Below are 19,413 nucleotides of genomic sequence, written 5' to 3' on the forward strand. Positions count from 1 at the left end.
AACAAGCCCTTAGCCCAGCACCGGGGACCCAGTGGATGCTCACTTCCTTGACTGATTGCATTAGCATGTGGATGGAATAGTGGCGGGAGGAAGGATGAAAAGATGCTAGGAATGGTGTTGTTGGATTTCTCTTATCCTTTTCTACCTCTAAAATTATACCATTCTAGTTTTGAGAATGAATGGTTCAGCTGCAGAGAAGAGTTGATATTTGTTTATATATATTTCAGTTGACTGTTAGCCCAAATATGATGCAGGGAAGGATAATTAGGAAAATCATGTATTCGCATCTCTCCTGGTTATATTTTGTGCTTTGGGCATGGCTAATCATTTATTTTAATTATCATTTTCTGCAGTGATTACACAAATGCATTTCAATTTCATAGCCTCATATTCAACAACAGGTATGAAGACTCTGTTCAGAGTCCTCTGAGCAGACAAAACACAAGTAACAGACATAATTGCCATGGGGTCGGGTCTGTGTGTGTGCTCTGATAGACGTCTCCTTCCTTTCAATGTTTTAGGTAAGTTTTTTTTCATAGTAGAAATTCATTTTATAAACAACCTTAAAAATTTAGAATTTCAAACCAACAAATGAGAAAATATCTTTTCTTTCCAATAATCAGACCACCACGATTAGCCTATGGGTGTATTATTTACCTTTTTTTTTTCTAGTCCAAATTTTTGGTTTGTTCCTTCCTTTCTCTTGTACACAGTTGAGATCCTACTGCTTGATTTTCCCCTCACTGCTTGTTTCCCTTAGTGTTTTCACATAAACGGTAAACTATACCAGGGAATGAAATGGGTGGTGTGCCTTCTCTTGGCACAGCAGTGGGACGCTGTTGGCAGTCCAGACTGTGGTGTGTGAGGAAGGAGTGTTGAATACTGTGGCAGAGTTATAGAGCAGAGCGCACGCCATGGTAAGAACTCATAGCTGCCGGGCACTTCAGGTCTCCAAATTCCTTGGAACGTTTCCCAGTGAATGAAAATAAAGGTGTGTATGATCAGCCGCTGCGGAATTGAATAGCTCTTGGAAACCCAGTGCTTAAGATACTAATGGAGCATCTGACACTGAGCAAGTTGTTGGATGACTAATTCTCTGGGTTGCTGTTTTCCAAATGTGTGATCTGGTATTTCCTTTCTCTTCTGCCGCTTTCTCTGTCTCTCAGCATCCCCTAGCCACTGAGAACGCCTTGCTCCAACTGTTCTAGCGCTTTCTTTGTACTTGAGGCCTGAAATGCTCCCTCTTCTCCTACTCCAATACTTTGCTTGGAAGGTTCCATGTTCTTCCTCTCTCCATGCAAAGGGTGCTTCCTCAGAGAGGACCTCCTTGATCCCCCTTCGTAAAGCAGTCCTCCTGCACCAGGAAACCTTGGAGTGGTCCTCCCCCATCCACCTCGACTTCTTGCCACCTGACAGTCCTTCATCTGGAAAAAAGGGAGCTTGACAAGCTAGCAGAATGTCCCTAAAATATGGTACCTTAAGACTGGAGCTATCCCAATCCAGAGGTAATTTGTATAAGTTACAACAAGATTAAGGGAACAAAGACATGATGGTCCTAATAGAGTTTTTCTAACTTTCTCTGTCATGAGAAATGGAGTGTGATTGCCCACAATTTTGTAGTATTTCTAGTAGATGGTCTCCTCAGAACCTCAACCAGGAAAGGAAAGCTATAATTGGATGTCATTGCTGTCAGTCATCTGGGTGTGAATGAGGGAGGGCATTTGCCTCACCCCAGAGCACCTGTGATCAGGTAATATCCCTAAGAGCTTGTCTGTGAACTAGCTTCTCTTCTTTATTCTTCACGGGCTGCTTATATGTGAGTGTGTGAGGCGGAAGGTGAGGGGCTTTACTGTCTGGCTTTTGAAACAAACAGGGCAAAAAATCAAAGCAATAAGCTTTTAGGAAATTAGTGTAAATATTATGAGGTTATTAACTTTTAAAATTCTTGCTAAAAATAATAGGAACATTGTCAAGAAAGAACCCTTTTGACTAACGTGTGTTCCTTGGTGTTCTACATCTTTCACTCCCTGCCTTATAAAAATAGAGCTAATTAATTTAAATTCTGCCAAAGAACAGGGAGTATTCTCTGGTCTTCGGCCAAGAATTCCCCTCCACCACCACCCCCATTCCCACTCCCTTTCCCACCTGTCACTCTCCATGACATCATCAAGTGTTTTCCTTCCTGGCCCTTCTCAACACTGAGAATTGTGGTCTTCATTGGTCTTCGAGTTTGTCTGCCTCTCTCATTTGAGTGCAGGCTCCATGAGGGCCAGGTCCTTGTTGAACTGGCCCACCCCTTTCTCTCTGTCTGCTTGGCCTCACACAGTGCTTGGCATATGGGTGGTAATCAAATACACGTTAAAAGAACAAGCAACTAATTGCTTAAATGAATCCATGTTTTTACAAGTGGATAATTAAGCTCTGACCCGCTTGTTTCAGTGAGGAAAAGGGTTGACAGAGTGCATGGGTTTCTTGACAAGATCTTCACATTTGTTCAGTAAACACTGAGTGCCTGTCACCAGGTCAGACCCCGGAAATGCCGCATGAATAAGACATGACTGATGTCCTCCAGGACCTCAGAGACTAGCAGAGGGACAGACACACATGTGTGTGTGTGTGTGTGTGTGTGTGTGTGTGTAAATAACTGCAAGTCTATGAAAAAATGGAATAGAAGTGTAAAAACAGGAGTCTGAACTACGGGGGGGGGGGGGCGGGGGGGTGAATTTAATTTGCCCGGGGCATGAAAGCTTTCACCCAGGCGGTGATATTTACACTGGGCAATGATGGAAGATATTTACACGGGCAATGAAGGAAGAAGAAAGTTTGGCAGGTTAATTAGCAGGAAGAGCCTCCCAAGCTCTCCACAGAGTCAGAGACTGGAAATGAATGGCATGTTTGGGCACTGTGGGGTCGGGTGGGGGGGAGAGGGAGCTGTGAATGCTGCACCAAGGCCTTTGGATTTGATCTTAAAGGAGCCAGGGTCCCTGCCTGAGCAAGGCCAGCCCTGGTAAGAAATCCAGATGAGCCTCCACCAGTGTGCGGAGTTCGTGGAGGGGAGTGGGTGCTGTGGTTAGAAAACCAAACCGCTCACCCCAGTGGCAGGCATTTCCATGTGTTCACAGTGTATCTTCTATAGAGGCACAGTTTTGAACTTCATGAAGATGAATATGTTATTCGAAATCGGTAGCTCCTTTAAAATGTATCTTCCAGATGAAAACCTTTTAATGTGTTTCTATGTTGAAATTTAAAAACTTGTGAAACCAGTTTTTATTTGTACACAGATAAATGTTACCGTATACATCACTGCAGAACACACTTCCTGGATGTTCACATGAAGTGTAATGAAAAGTTTTGGGATCTTCCAGATGAGTGGGTGCCCAGGTCTTTGTCCCCCGCCACTGTGAAAGGCACTGCCCTTTTCTCAAAACCTCTCTCTCTCTTACAGTTCCACGGCATCCTTCAAATGATTTGTTTGAAATATTTGAAATTGAAAGAGGAGTCAGTGCAGATGATGAAGCAAAGGATGATCCAGGTAGATGCTTATTTTATTTAAAATTGAATTTATTGGGCTGACATTAGTTAATAAAATTATATAGGTTTCAGGTGTACAATTCTACAACCGATCATCTGTATATTGTATGGTATATTTACCACCCCAAGACACTTATATTCTTACTACAGTTATAATGACATTTTATTGTTTTCCTCCATTTCATGAAAATAATTTTTAAATTACAGATTGTAAGGTTACACCTAGGAAAATTATAGATCTTCTTTTTTTCAACTTGGTTTCCTCTGCTGTTTTATCAGCTGGGCACAAGTAATTGAGTCATTATCTTTTGGTTGTTGTTGTTAGTCCTCACCCTAGAATATTTTTCCATTGATTTTTTTAAAGAGAGTCTAAGGGAGGGGGAGAGACAGGCGGAGAGACACATTGATTGGTTGCGTCCCACACATGCCCTGACCAGGATCAGGGATTGAGCCTGCAACCAAGGTACATGCTCTTGACTGGAATCAAATCCAGGATCCTTCAGTCTTTGGGCCAATGTTTTATCCACTGAGCCAGATTATCTAGGACAAATCATCATTATATTGAAAAAAAATTTACATATATATATATATGTGTGTGTGTGTGTGTGTGTGTGTGTGTGTGTGTGTGTGAGAGAGAGAGAGAGAGAGAGTATATATATAAAAGCAGCATTTAATATAAATTACTAGAGGCCTGGGGCATGAAATTTGTGTGAGGAGTCCCTCAGCCCGGCCTGCATCCTCTCCAATCTGGGACCCCTCGGAGAATTTCTGCCTGCCTCTCACAATCCAGGACTGCTGGCTCCTAACTGCTTGCCTGCCTGCCTGATCACCCCTAACCACCTCTGCCTGATCACCCCTAACTGCTCCCCTACTGGCCTGATTGCCCGTAACCGCCTCTGCCTTGCCCCACACCCAGGACCCAGGATTCCCTCCTCTGGCTGGTTGCAGGCACCCAGGACCCGGGCTTCCCTCCCTCTGGCCGGCCGCAGGCACCCAGGACCTGGGCCAGCTTCTCCCAGGCTGGCCGCAGCTGCAGGCGCCCAGGACCGCGGGGCGGGTGGCTTGTCCCTCTCCTGGGCCACAGGCGCAGGTGCAGCTGCTGGCACCTGAGAGCGCGGGGTGGGCAGCTTGTCTCTCTCCTGGGCTGCAGCCCGGCTGGTTCCCATTCCTCTCTCCCCAGTGTTGAGGGTCTGAGCAGTTATGGCGTGAGGGTGTGACATGAGGGTGTGACGAACATTTGCATATTAGCTCTTTATTATATAGGATAGGATGAGGAGGAACTCATATTTTTAAGTGATGATGTAAAAGGTCGTAATTGGCAACACTTGTGTGCTGTGTTTTTACCGTTGAGCACACAGGCACAATTGTGCTGAGAAGGGATTCGTGTGATTCCCTTTTGATCTCCTGGAGAGAAGTTCTGGTGGGTTAGTGAAGTGTGGATAGGAGAGAACACTTGTACTGATAACCTTGTTAACAAGTGCATTTCTGTTGTTCATTTGTGGTTTACTCGCCTTTCTGGTCATTTCCTTGCAGGTGTGCTGATACATAGCTGCAATTTTGACCATGGACTTTGTGGATGGATCAGGGAGAAAGACAGTGACTTGCACTGGGAACCAGTGAGGGATCCAGCAGGTAAGCCCAGTTTAACTCTCGGACCCATTTCAGGTTGATCCCCTTGGAAGGCCCAGTTCTGCTAGTCAAGTGCGCTGTAACATCTCTAAGAGGGTAAAGAGAGATCTTGTCCAGCATTCATAGTCCCTTTGTTAGCTGTCAACTAGAATTATATTATGGGAAGGCGAGTAGCTCACTAAAAGGCTTGGTAAATAAAACACATGGGCTTGTTCTAACTTATAATTTTTAATTTACTTGTCGTGCCCCATTCCCAAGCATAAAAGAAGTACATCAGCCATGGTAGTAGTTCTTGGTTGTTTTCTCAATCATGCAGTTTTTCACTTTTTTCAGATTTGAGACATAGTTGAAGGAGCCTGAAATTTCTGTGAAGTTGTGAATACCTCTCTGAAAAAAATGTCAATCTAACTTGGATGCTGGAGAAATTAGTTATAATGACCTTTATTTATTCCACTAAAGAATGTTCTTATAGTAAGGTGGATTTAGACATAGTTCCTTGGAAAATTAACAGGCTTTTAAATTGCACATTTCCTGCTAATCTAAAGTTTTAGTACTTGCAAGGTGTTTTGTTGTCTTGTTCCAGGAAGCAAAGCTACATATTGTTGTTTTTTCCCCTCCCCTCAGTAATTGAATCTTTTATGGATGATGTCAACTTAATGAAAGGATGAGAAGTTTGACTTCTTTTTATATTTCTGCTTCTAGATTTAGAAATGAAAGGGACAATATGTGAAGAAAAAGTATATCGTTAACTAAAAAGGATGTTGTTAATTAAAAGCCTAGTTGTTAAATACCATTCCAAGTATTATATAGAAGAACAGAAAACACACAAAAGTTAACTCGAGAGAGGATATGCTCTGTTAAACCAGTTATTCTCAAACTTCAGCATTGGTACAAATCAGCTGAGTGCCTTGTGAAAATGTAGATTTTGATGCCTTTCTAGCAAGTTCCTTGGGGATACCTTGGCGCTAATCCTTGATGCACATCGCAAGTAGAAAGGTATTAAAATGTTAGTCTAAAATATTTCATTAAATCCCCTAAGCTTAAAATACTAGGCAAATATTGAACAATGAGGATTTGAGGTAAGCTTTTAAAAATAGGAATATTCTATAAATTCAAATGGGTTTTTTAGATTTCTTTTAGCTATTATTTTCACAACGTGCATGCATACACACAAAGCAGTCCCTCTCTCCTGTTAGCTCTCTCATTCATTGAAGGTTAACTCTGAGCAGGACAATATTATTATACATTTTTAATATTATTTTTTAATTACAGTTGCCAAATATTATTTTACATTAGTTTCAGGCTATAGCGCCATGGTAGACAGTTACACAATTTACAAAGTGATCACCCTGATAATTCAAGTATTCGCCTGGCACCATACATACTAATAGTTATTATAATATCACTGACTGTATTCCCTGTCCTGTACTTTACATCCGTATCACTATTAGGACAACATTAGTATTATTAATGTCACATATATCTGTGAATTAGAAAGAAACCAACATTTAATTATTACCTACTACAGTCTTGAGTCATTCATCATTTCATTAATTTTATTTAATATCTTTTTATCCACCCTGTGAAGCAGGTTAAATATTGTTTTTATTCCACAAAGGAAATACTGAGGCCCAGAGTGTACATATATTTCCTACGTCCACGGAGCAAAACAACGGACTTCACATCCAGACCTCTCTGAGCTGCCCATGCAGCCTCCGAGGCAGTCCAGTATCCGGAACAGCCAGGCGTGTTCTGGGGTCTTCACTCCCTCACAGACTGGCCTCCGTCGCCTATGGTAGCGCACATGGTCCGTGAGCAGATCTCAGGCCTGTGGATTCAACTGACCGCTGACCTGAAGTAGTTTGCTACCAAAGAAAGGATCATTCGCAGCCATGCATGTTCATGGTCATAATGAATAACCCTTTCAAGTCAAGTACACTGGGGAGAGTAGTTTGTTAGTATGCTAAATAAACTCAAAAGAATTCATTACACATCTACGTAGTCTATGTTGATAGTAAAATTATTGATTTTTAGAATTTCGATACCATATTATAGAGCCAATTTAGTACTTTTAAACATTTTTTTTATTATTCATCTCATACGTAAATGTTTAGACTTGTTGTGACCCAAATTCCACTTGCCCTCTGATAGAGAAGAGGATTGGAAATTAAAATGGCAGGCAAAAAAAAAAGTTGGAAATGGTGATTTGGCTGTGATAGCACAGAACCAATGGAAAGGCAGCGGTGGCTGCCGGTGCGCCTGGATGGCGCCTGGGGAAGTGTGCGTGACCTTCTGGGGCTGCTCCAGGGTTTTACCAGTGACCGGGATGAACTGGCTGTTGAATTTGGCTGTTGAAGGCAGGCTTCCCAAACTGGATGGCGCGAAGCCAGAGGAGAACGTGTGGAGCTGTGCTGACACACCAGCTCCACAACATTAGATCCGCGGGTCTCATTGAAGAGGGTGAAATCTAATGAGGATGAGGACAAGGTAGGACTCATGGTCTAGAAACCTACCATGGGAGGGGAAGAAGTGCCTTAGCAGTAAGTGTGCACGACTTTAGAATTTTAGTGGATAATGAAATCAATGAGTGAACCCTGTGTGGTTTTTTTTTTTTCTTTTTAATATGGAACGCTTCACAAATTTGCATGTCATCCTTGTGCAGGGGCCATGCTAATCTCTATATCATTCCAACTTTAGTAGATGTGCTGCCAAAGCGAGCACTGAACCCTGTGTTACTGCCAAAATGTTGGATCATTTCCCAAGAAATATGGTCTCCCCCCCCCCCCCAGAATAGAAAATCCATTTTGGTGGGTTCTTTCTTTTCTGAGAAGAATAGAGATAAGTGTCAGTCATTCAGAAAGACCTGGGTGGAGAGGGGTCCCAAAGCCTGTGCAAGAGCAGGGGAAAAACCAGAGTGTTTAGCCTGGAGAAGAAATAGTGGAACAGGGCTGCCTTTGTACTTGACTGACAACGTCTATCACCATTGCTCTGTGATCACAAAGGGATGGACGTCATATCAGTAGGTGACAACTATAGAGAGATGAACTTTGGCTCACTCTCTACAGAACTTCCCCACAGCCAGGGCTGTTTAAAAAGAGCTCAGGCTGTTCAAAGTAAGGAGCTCTCTGTCGGTGGTAACATGTGGCAAGATGTTTTGAGCACTGGATAAGCATTGGGTTGGAAAACGTCTTCCGCCAGCTCCGAGAGCCCCTGACTGAGAATGGAACGCCCAGGCAGTCCACAGGAGAGCGGTGAGCAGCAGGGCTCCAGCTGGGAAGATGGGCAGGAGACCAAGGAGGGCAGAGGGTTGGAAGAGGGTTTGGAGTGCATGGCCTCGGTCAAGGTGGCATTGCAGATGGGCTTTTCAGACTGTGGTGGGGAATTCTAACCAAATACTGGTGGAGAAATACTAATTAAGCTTCTTAGGAAGAATGCCTGTTTTTCTTCTTAGGAAGTTTAGGTGAGGTTGTATGTATATAAATATAAGCAATTTGATGAATTATATCTGTGAATTCTCTAATTACCAAGCTAGCTGTTTCTAAATTGTTTCTATCTAAATTATACCATTTGAAAAGGAAGATATGTTTGGATTTCCACAGTTAGGACTGGTTTTATTTATTTATTTATTTATTTATTTTACTGATTTTTTACAGAGAGGAAGGGAGAGAGATAGAGAGTTAGAAACATCGATGAGAGAGAAACATCGATCAGCTGCCTCCTGCACATCTCCCACTGGGGATATGCCCGCAACCCAGGTACATGCCCTAGACCGGAATCGAACCTGGGACCTTTCAGTCCGCAGGCCGACGCTCTATCCACTGAGCCAAACCGGTTTCGGCGAGGACTAGTTTTAATATGCATTTCTTATCCAAGATCCAGAAATGCAAATATTCTTTTATGCTAATATCTCCAAGAAAAGAAAATTCTCAAATGAATTTACAACTTTGAGAAACAGCTGTAAAATGATTGCATTTGCTAGCTGGCCTCCCTTGAGCTCATTGGATTGTGTTTATCACATTCAATCTTAAACTTAATTGTGAGATAGTGAAATTAATACATTCCTCTAAAGCAGCGGCTCCCAACCTTTTCTTGGCCATGCCCCACCTAAACATCTCTAAAATCCTGATTACCACCCCTCCCCCCGTGACACATAATTCTTATTACTGTATTCAAAAAGTGAACTCCTGTTCACATGGAGGAAGCCTAAAAGGCCATTAACTTGGTCTAAACAAGCTTCCAAAGAACATGGCATCCATGAAAGAGAAAAATAAAAGAATGAAAGGATAGTTGAAGTACTGAGGAAGAAATCACTAAGAAATTGTTAAAAAAAATGATATGAAGTGATATGAAAAAATAGCAAATAAAGTTTCAAAACATATGATAGAGAACTGAAATGCATAAATATGTCACAATATATATTTACTAGAGGCCCGGTGCACGGATTCACGCACCAGTGGAGTCCCTTGGCCTGGCCTGCACCCTCTCACCATCCATGACCCCTTGGGGGATGTTGGAGAGCCAGTTTTGGCCTGATCCCAGCAAGCCAGGCCGAGGGACCCCACTGGGCCTCTAGTATGCATATAAGATCTTTGGTTAATCTCTTCCCGTCCTCCCCCTTCCCCTCTCCCCTCTGAGATTCATCAGTCTGTTCCATGTTTCCATGCCTGTGGTTTTTGCTCCTATATTGAGCATCTGCTTCCTGGTGGTTAATGTACATCATAGCTACCAGCTGGCCAGTTGCTTAGGCTTTATATATATAGACATACTATATATGAGGCCCCTAGGACCATAAGAAATGCAAAAAATTCACTGTTAATAACTCATTCTTGAATTGCCCGCCCCCCTTAAAAGTTAAATTGCCCCCCTGTGGGACATGTGCCCCACATTGGGAACCACTGCTCTAAGGAATGGAAAGTTGTGCTGTCAACAGATGTGGTGATTCACAGCAGGCATGTAGCGGTGGCCCTGAAGACACACCCTTCTCCATAGATGTCAAGGCTGCACCTGAGGCCCTTTTCCTGGAACTCTGATCACTGGGGATCACGGGTTAAAGACGGCTGATTCAGTGCCCTGTCTGCTACTGCTAGCTGCAAGGAATTCACTTAAACACATAACAAGCATGCCTGCGTGTACATACAAGTATGTCTGGTGCAGCATTAAAAAGCATTATTTTGAAAAATTGTAAACGGAAAAATAAATCCACAGTGAAGATACAAGCTGCCTTTCAGCCCTGGCTCTCAGTTACCCTCCCAGATACAACCAGTTTCTTGGTTATCTTTCCAGAGATATAGCTGTCCATACAACCACAAAGCACCCTCTTACGTACCTTGCTGTTGTCACTTAAGGATATCACGCTGAGTTGACATGAAGAACAAGGACTTGAAAGAGGAATGTCATTTGTACTTGGATCGAGCTTCAAATACAGAATGCCTGGGCTGAAACCCAGCACCCACAGCTTACTAGCTTTGACCTTGAGCATGTTACCTAACCGAGGATAATCGATAGCATCTATTCAACATATTTAAAGCAGTGCCTGTCCCCGAGTTACCATTAAAATAGCATTAGCCATTGCTGTTGAAGATTGTCCTATATCAGAACATACAGAACACCCTCATTCTTATTAATGACAGTTACTCCATTATTCCCTAGATGTTCCCTTGTGTTTAACCACTGAGGAACATTTCCATTGTTTCCAGTCTTGCGGTTTTTCAGACAAGACTGCAGTGAAAACCTTACACACATATCATTTCAGACGTGTCTGAATACGTCTTATCCTAGATGTGGAATGCCAATCAAAGGGAACTTGCATCTTGAATTTTGATAGATTTTACTGAGTTGCCCTTCATACGGGTTATAGCAATTTCTACTCCTCCAAACAATATTTAAGGACCGCCCCAACACAGATCTTATTAAACTACTTTTTAAAACCTTTACCAAGCTTATTGGTAGAAAGTCATCTCGTTTTAATGTTATTTTATTGCGAAAAGCTGACCATTTCTTCACATTTTAAAAGTCCTTTTTTCTGAGATGCTTTTTATTTTTCTTTTGTGTTCTTTTTATTGTTGATGTTTGAGCTCTTTATGTGAAAAGGAAACTTAGCCCTATTTCATGTGTTGCAAATTTTTGTTTTATTTTATTTTTTTTGCTTGTCTTACTACTTTATGGTATTATCTTAAGTGTGAAAATCCGGAAACAACTTAAATGTTCTTCAGTAAAAAACTGGCTAAATTATTAATGACAAACTGCTATGAAAAATGTATTTGTCATAAAAAATGGCTGATATATTTATGAAAAAAACATAAGTTATTACACTGCAAAAATGTTCAGAGCAGCTCCATGGAGGGAGAGCAACAGTAGCCTCTTTGCTCATATTTTACACGTTAGGGTTTTAATTGCCTCTAAAAAGATTATTTGACTCTTACTAGGCTGCCTTGGTTTGTTAGGTTGTCTTATTCGCAGGCAGCGTCTGGCAGTCATGTTAGTATACATTCCACAGAGACTCAAGATAATCCTTGTTTTCTTAAAACTTGCAGGTTTAACTGTAATAACCTTATATCTTAGTCTTAAGGAAAATACCTGTGACAATTCAACAGCTGACTTATGGGGAGACATTTAAAATCCATCTAAATATTTTGGCCTAAAATGCCATTTGGATTAATGGGGGCAGCGGGGGGTGGACTGAGGATAAGAAATTGTGTTTGTTGTTGGTGAGTCAAGTATATGACTCAAGGACCTATTTCTTTGCAGGTTTTTTTTCTTCTGTCTTCTTAGAACATCATTTATTCAACAGATGGCATTACACTCCTACCACGTGCTAGGGATGCCCTGGGGTGGCTTGGGGCAACTGTGGGTTCTGACATCTCCTGGGGGAGAGAAGCAGGCACACCAGTGATCCAACCTGAGGGCAGCACGTGCCGGATACAGAGGTCAGACAGTTCTGAACTCAAACCTTCACTCTGCCACTCACTGGGTGACACCTTGGGTGACCTCACCTCAAAGCCCTAACTCTGCATCTGTAAAGCCAGCCTTCAGGGTTCATGAGATGCCCCAGGAGCACTCAGCACAGCCTGGTACAAAATTACGGGCCCAGACATCACCTGCTGGTCCTGCCACTGCTCAGAGCGCACGTGGGAGAGGAGAAGTCACCTGACAAATAAAAGGACACCCCAGCCGAAACTGGTTTGGCTCAGTGGATAGAGCGTCGGCCTGCGGACTGAAAGGTCCCAGGTTCAAATCCGGTCAAGGGCATGTACCTGGGTTGCGGGCACATCCCCAGTAGGAGATGTGCAGGAGGCAGCTGATCAATGTTTCTCTCTCATCGATGTTTCTAACTCTCTAGCTCTCTCCCTTCCTCTCTGTAAAAAATCAATAAAATATATTTTAAAAAAAAGACACCCCAAACTTTAGCATCCCTGATACAAATTAAGCATAAAAATAAATGGTTGTCTTTTCATTGAAAAATAAGTGGTTTCTACCAAAATACACACATGTGTTCAGTATTCACACCAGTTTCCTGTGGATAAATCGGTGCTGAAACAGTGTGTTTTCAGTTGGCTCCAGTTCAGCAGCCTGAGAGGAATGTCATTTGTACTTGGATGGAGCTTCAAATACTACTTGTAACTTTCTCTTGAGAAGCAGCTCTCCCCCGACTCACTGATGCTCAAACTTTTCCCCCTAATAGCAATTCCTCTAACAATGGGGAGGCACGCTCTATGGCCCCAGGGATCTGAGGACAAAGTGTGCGCCCAAAGTGACAGTTTTTATTAACACTTTGTGTTCATGTAGATGTAATAAAAAATATTATATTTATTATATATTTGTTACTATGTAACACATTGAAAACTGCTTATCTTTTTTTTTAAATATATTTTATTGATTTTTTACAGAGAGGAAGGGAGAGAGATAGAGAGTTAGAAACATCGATGAGAGAGAAACATCGATCAGCTGCCTCCTGCACATCTCCTACTGGGGATGTGCCCACAACGCAGGTACATGCCCTTGACCGGAATCGAACCTGGGGCCTTTCAGTCCGCAGGCCGACGCTCTATCCACTGAGCCAAACTCGTTTTGGCGAAAGCTGCTTATCTTTAAATAAAGCTGATGTTCCAGGAAGTGGAGGGTTTCCAGAACACCTCTGCATCTTCCTGGGGTGAGCTGCACTCCAGTGTGAGAAGCATACCAAGCTCTGGCTTTTTGTTGTTGTTTAGTTTTATTTTAAATATGTTTTTACTAGAGGCCCGGTACACAAAATTTATGCATGGGGGGAGGAGTCCCTCAGCCCAGCCTGTGCCCCCTTGCAGTTAGGGAGCCCTCGGGGGATGTCCAATTGATGGCTTAGGCCTGCTCCATCCAGGGAGTGGGCCTCAGCCATCAGTCGGACATCCTTAGCACTGCTGTGGAGGCGGGAGGAACTCCTGCCACCACTGCTGCATTCACCAGCCATGAGCCCGGCTTCTGGCTGAGCAGTGCTCCCCCTGTGGGAGCGCACTGACCACCAGGGGGGGCAGCTCCTGCATTGAGCATCTGCCCCATGGTGGTCAGTGCATGTCATAGTGGCCAGTTGTTCTGCTGTTCAGTCGATTTGCATACTAGCCTTTTATTATATGGGGTTGAATTTAGAGAGGAAGGGAGAGGGAGAGAAGAAATATCAATGAGAGAGAGAAACATTGGTCCACTGCCTCCTGCACAGCCCCCCTGGGGGATCAAGCCCGCAACCCCAGGCATGTGCCATGACTGGGAATCAAACAGGCGACCTCTTGGTGCACAGGATAACGCTCAACCCACTAAGCCATACTGGCCAGGGCAAGCTCTGGCATTGTTGAAGGGTTTTCTCTCTCGAGTTAATAAATAAATAAAAATAGGGAGAAGAGATAATAAACAGATTTAATGCCCTTTAAACCACATCTGCTCTACTGCCCGGAGGTTAACTATCCATGTAGAAAAATTCTCCCTGGCAACTTAGCATCAGCCACCTAATCAGCCAGCCGGCTTGACAACATCATCATAACCTGGGGAGGACCAGGAGGTGGTGAAAGTGTGTGGTTTGTGCATGCCTGTGTGTGTCTGATCCTATTCCACTGGAAGTAGTCACAGTGTTAGGACTACTTATTCCTGTGTGTCCTTGGCAGAACTTGTCCTCTCCGTGAGCACAATGGGCGAGTGTTTTCTGTAAACACAAAACCATGGGATCTGAGACAGGCATAGAAATAAGCCATGGTTTTCTCCTGCAGTAACATGGGGTTCTTTGCCAATGACTTTGAGGTTGATTAGGACCGCCCATACTGTTTGTGCTGGAAAGGAATGTCACAGGTACACACACAGCCCTGCTTTCCCATTGCAGGTGGACAGTACCTGGCCGTCTCCGCAGCCAAGGGCCCCGGGGGGAAAGCCGCTCGCCTGGTGCTGCCCCTGGGCCACCTCATGCAGTCAGGGGACCTGTGCCTGTCGTTCAGGCACAGGGTCACTGGGCTGCACTCCGGCGCGCTCCAGGTGTTTGTGAGAAAACAGGGGGCCCACGGAGCAGCCCTGTGGGGAAGAAATGGTGGCCATGGCTGGAGGCAAACACAGATCAGCCTGCGAGGGGCTGGCATCAAGAGCGTAAGTAGAACCGCAAAGGACGTGGACCTGGGAGGTTTTCCTTTCATAGGACAAGCCTGGGGTCCGAATTGTTCTACTTAGTAACTCGGGCTCAGACAGAGTTTCGTGTGTTTTTCTGGGCATGACAACTCCATTCCTTGCCTCTTTCTTTAATCCCTTTTTGCTTCTTATTACATTCTTCATTATAACCTCTGACGACCACCACTCTCCCCACCCTAGGGTAGATCCTCTACTTTTATTGAAAAAAATGAATAATTAAAGTAAAATTGTTAATCAGGAGAAACTTCAAAGGGTAGAGGTGCTGAGCTTAACTCGTCTTACTTTTCCTTTCCTTCCTTATACTTTAAACTCTGACCACCATAAGTTACCCTAAAGTGGTTTTCTCCAGAATGTTTCTTTAAAATCCATTGTTCCCTCTTTGCCTGAGAGACCATAGTTAAGCAGCTTTGGGTGGGATCCAGAGCAATAGACTTGAAGGATATTGTTCTGCTCAGGACAGGATGTGGGAAAGCTTGACTGAATATATAAATTTTATCCTAACTAACCAAGTCACAGGTAGCAATGAGGTGATCTGTAACACCTCATCGAAATAACTTATTTGGGATGTGTCTTCTTTACGTTGCAGCTTCTAAAACTATTACTATGAGGAGATTCTGCATCTATGCTTGTAGGTATAGTTTCTGTAAACACTTTTAGAAAGAAAAGGTAGGCTCCATTAATACAGCTTTTACCAGAGTCTTAAATTTTATGTTACTCTGATTTTTTCTTAAAATTTTTCTTAGTATACATATATATTTTTAAAGAACTAAAAAGGTAAATCACAGCAGAGACAGGTTGCATTTGTTTTGGAAAGGAGCAAGGATGCTATCAAAGATAAAATGCAAGAATAGTGGAAGTTCTTGGTCTGTGCACAAGTAGAACAATGCTGCGACGGGCTTATGGCGTTGGCCTCTGTTCCATTTGGCAGCAAAGCTGCATGAGCCCAGTGGAGGAGCTAGGCAGCGTCAGAGGAGGCTGCATGGCAGTGATCTTTTAGACTTCGGCTCTACGTCCGCACCTCTACGTGCCATCACCGTCTTTTTACTTCTGGCCTTGGTAATCGTTGACAGAAGCAGCCTGTAGTTTAGTGTGGCTTTTAAAGGGTAACTGGTTCTGAGTAACGTGGTCTGATGCAGAGTTTCCTGGGGATTTCAGTTTCTACCAGAACGCAGGCCTCAGGCGACACTGTTCTCTAGTCTTTCCTTCTGTTAAGTAAGTTTACTGTTTGGACCTGGGGGAAGCTTGCCTTTATTCTGCTGAATGAGCCGGCCTGGGGAAGGGCAGAGGAGGCTTGACCAGTGTGTGTGTGTTCTCTCCCTAGGTCATCTTCAAAGGTGAAAAGAGGCGTGGCCACACTGGGGAGATTGGATTGGATGACGTGAGCTTGAAAAGAGGCCACTGCTATGAAGAACGTGTGCAACTCCGCAACTAGCAACGAGCTCCTGTGTTGCTCCCTCTTCTTTTTCTGATCTTCACCTCCTGTCTTCTCCTCCCTTCTGTCAGGCCTCGGAGAAGAGTGGGTCAGTGGGTCAGAGAAGGCCTGGTTGTTGACCCACATCTTGGCCTGTTTTTGTGCAATCCCAATGGACAGTGACACTCCCTTTGACATAGAAGGGACATTGGTTAGACACATGCAAGCTGTCTGTGGGTGCTACCTACATCCCGTAGGAACTGGCTTCAGCATGTGAGACCTATGCCATCCTTCATCCTGGTGACAAGGTGTTCCTTGTAGCTAAGTATGGGAGACATTTTCAAAGGAAATTCGTGCAGATAGCCGTCTGTTATCTGTCCAGTGTCGTGCCACGAGTAGTATTGACTTCCCCTAAGATACGCTGTACAATGTGCTTGTGAACTTTGTTTCTCGTCTTCACTGTTAGCTCTGGACTGGCCTGACCTCTTTTACTGCCATTCACTTTATGAAAGAAGGGTGTGTAACATATCAAAATGCATTTATTCTTGTTATCTGTATTTTTCTTTTAAAGACAATTATGTAAAGTGGGCACGTAATTCCTCGTTAGTGGTATTGTGTTTTGTGTAAATGTGCTATTGATATGACGCAGTTGCGTGTTCCTGATATTTACCGACTCCAGTTGCAAGGGAAAAGGCAGCTTGTGATCTCTTGAATTAAAAATACGCGGTGAAATGTTGTCCAGTCCTATGACCTTTGATCGGCAAGAGAACTTTGGAAATGGTGTCAGGTTGTGGCAGTGGAGGGATGAATGTTTTAAGTACCTTGAGTTTGATCTCTACAAAGGAGAGTAAACCATTTAGATCAGCGGTTCTCAACCCGTGGGTCGCGACCCCTTTGGCGATCGAACGACCCTTTCACAGGGGTCGCCTAAGACCATCCTGCATATCAGATATTTACATTACGATTCATAACAGTAGCAACATTACAGTTATGAAGTAGCAACGAAAATAATTTTATGGTTGGGTCACAACATGAGGAAATGTATTTAAAGGACCAGAAGGTTGAGAACCACCAATTTAGATAAACAGGAAGCTGCACTTAGCACATGAAACCCGCACTGTTTCTCACTTAAAAACCGACGGCATTCCCCAGAATAACACGGTTCTCCTTGGTAACCTGTAAGACCTTGGAGACAGTCCCGCCGTTTCAGAGGAAGGGTTCTGTTTATGGGAGCAGGCTGGGGAGAAGCCTGGGAGCAGCTCTCCTGGAATGGATTTCATACTAATTTTTAAATCAGTATAAACATAGGCGGGTCTAGCTCACAACTTATGTGCTACCAAGTCAGCATGGAGTGGAGTAGGCCCGGGCTTTGAGGTAGTAAGTGTGTTGGAATAGGACTCACTTACACACTAGAGCAACGGGGCAGGATTGGAATTCTGAGATCGAAGGACCCTCAACTAATATATGTCCTCCTTGCATTTTTTAACTTTATGTTAAAAAGAATATTGTTTTTAAAATGCAGCTTACTACTGAGACTCTTCCTCACTTCTGATTAAGTAATCAACATATTTTCTGCTGTTTTTGCCCAGAATCACAAAGATGATTAAAGGGCTGGAAAAAAAAAAAAGATCTGTGGTGAAAAAGCAAAGGAAGTGGGATTATTTAGCCTGGAGAAGAGAAGACTGGGGGGAAAACCATTGCTGGTTTTCCAGTGCCTGAGGGGCTGGCGCAGAGAGGATGGCGGCCAGCTGTTCTCCACAGGCACTAAGAATAGGACAAGAGGAAGCAGGCTTAGCCCAGGGTATGCGGGAGCATTTGCTGGCAGGGACAGTTGTTAAATTAGAATCCCAAAATCCCTTATAAAGGAGTGTCTCTCTCTAGCTCAGAGGCTTTTAAAAAATTAGATAAAACTTTGTCTATTTAAGGTGGTTAAGGGTGTTTAAGAAAGAGTAATAGATTACACAATCTCCCAAAATATGTTTTGCTCCTATTACTGTGTAGTGAAAAATCTCCAGACCAAGTAATTTGGACTAGGCCTGGGTTTAACTTAGGCATTTCCCTCTTCGGCTTCTAATGGAGGGAAATCAAAAGGGGACAAGCCCACCAAATGCTGAGCTTTCCCTTTATGGCAAACCTAGCAGTATTAAAACAAAAAAAGAAAAAAACACACACATATATATATATTTTATTCCAAAAAGAGAGTATAATAGGCAGATGCTTTAGTATTTCAATGTTCTAATGTGTTTTGTTTTTCTTGAAAAAGTTATAACCCTTTCACTTGCTCAATGGACAATGCTTCCGATTTTTAAAGACCGCAGCAAAGAGCACAGTTTACAGAGACTTTAACGGGTGCATTCTCTCTGCAATGTGTGTGACAACTTAACTTGGCTACTGATACAGAGTGCCATGCCCAACACAACTGCCAGGCCTTTTCCTTCACCTAATTTGTATAATTCACTCTCTCTTTATCAATTGTATCTCCCAAGTTCCCCAGTGGTAATGGGTGTTTTTGAACAACAGGTATAATAGTATACCTACTATAGTATGCCTATAATATCTTTTGTCATTTAACTTGGTGGAGGCAGGGCAGCAGGGGAGGATAAATCAGTGAGCCTTTGAGTAGGGGCCAGCAAATATGGCTTTAGAGCTCTTTTTAATGATTCTTTTCCTTTTGGGTCATATAACTGCACAACTGAAGATGAAAGGGGAAAATAATTGAAAATTTCACTTTTAGGTGCCAATAATGCATTGCACTAAACTGATGGAAGAAGTTATCCAAAGTACTGTATAACATCTTGTTTATTATTTAATGTTTTCTAAAGTGAAAAATGTCAGTGGTTTCCCAAACAGCAAAATAAAAATAATTCTTTGTAAATAAAAACACTGTTAATAATACTGGTAGTTCATTTCTTATTGTTTTGAGTTATTTTTTATTGGGAGGATATTTACTGCTTGCCTGATTGGGGATAAAGATAATTGCCCACATTATTATGCTTTCTAGGTTATAAAATATGAGGTCATTATTCAGCAACATGGACAGGGAAAGTAATCTGTTCATATAACACAGGCCATACCTTAGCAAATTACTTTGGTTTTCTTATATCTCACTTAGTTGTAAACATTTGCCTCAAATGTTTTTATGGAAAAGCAATATAAGCTATAAATAAATATATAAATATATATAAACTAGAGGCCCAATGCACGAA

The 19,413-nt window shown here is 42.9% G+C and overlaps 1 protein-coding gene across 1 annotated transcript in view; it reads left to right on the plus strand.

Moving 5' to 3' along the window:
* Positions 1–19,102, plus strand: part of NPNT (nephronectin) — an 87,838-nt gene extending 68,736 nt beyond the window's left edge. Inside the window, exons 9-12 of the mRNA XM_081098940.1 lie at positions 3,446–3,532; positions 5,065–5,163; positions 14,501–14,757; positions 16,118–19,102. Coding sequence (XP_080955066.1) covers positions 3,446–3,532; positions 5,065–5,163; positions 14,501–14,757; positions 16,118–16,228 — 554 coding nt within the window. The 3' untranslated portion in view covers positions 16,229–19,102. The remainder of the gene's footprint in view (positions 1–3,445; positions 3,533–5,064; positions 5,164–14,500; positions 14,758–16,117) is intronic.
* Positions 19,103–19,413: the final 311 nt, after the last annotated feature.

Source organism: Myotis nattereri, assembly GCF_964212035.1.
Source record: "Myotis nattereri genome assembly, chromosome: 1".
NCBI lineage: Eukaryota > Metazoa > Chordata > Mammalia > Chiroptera > Vespertilionidae > Myotis > Myotis nattereri.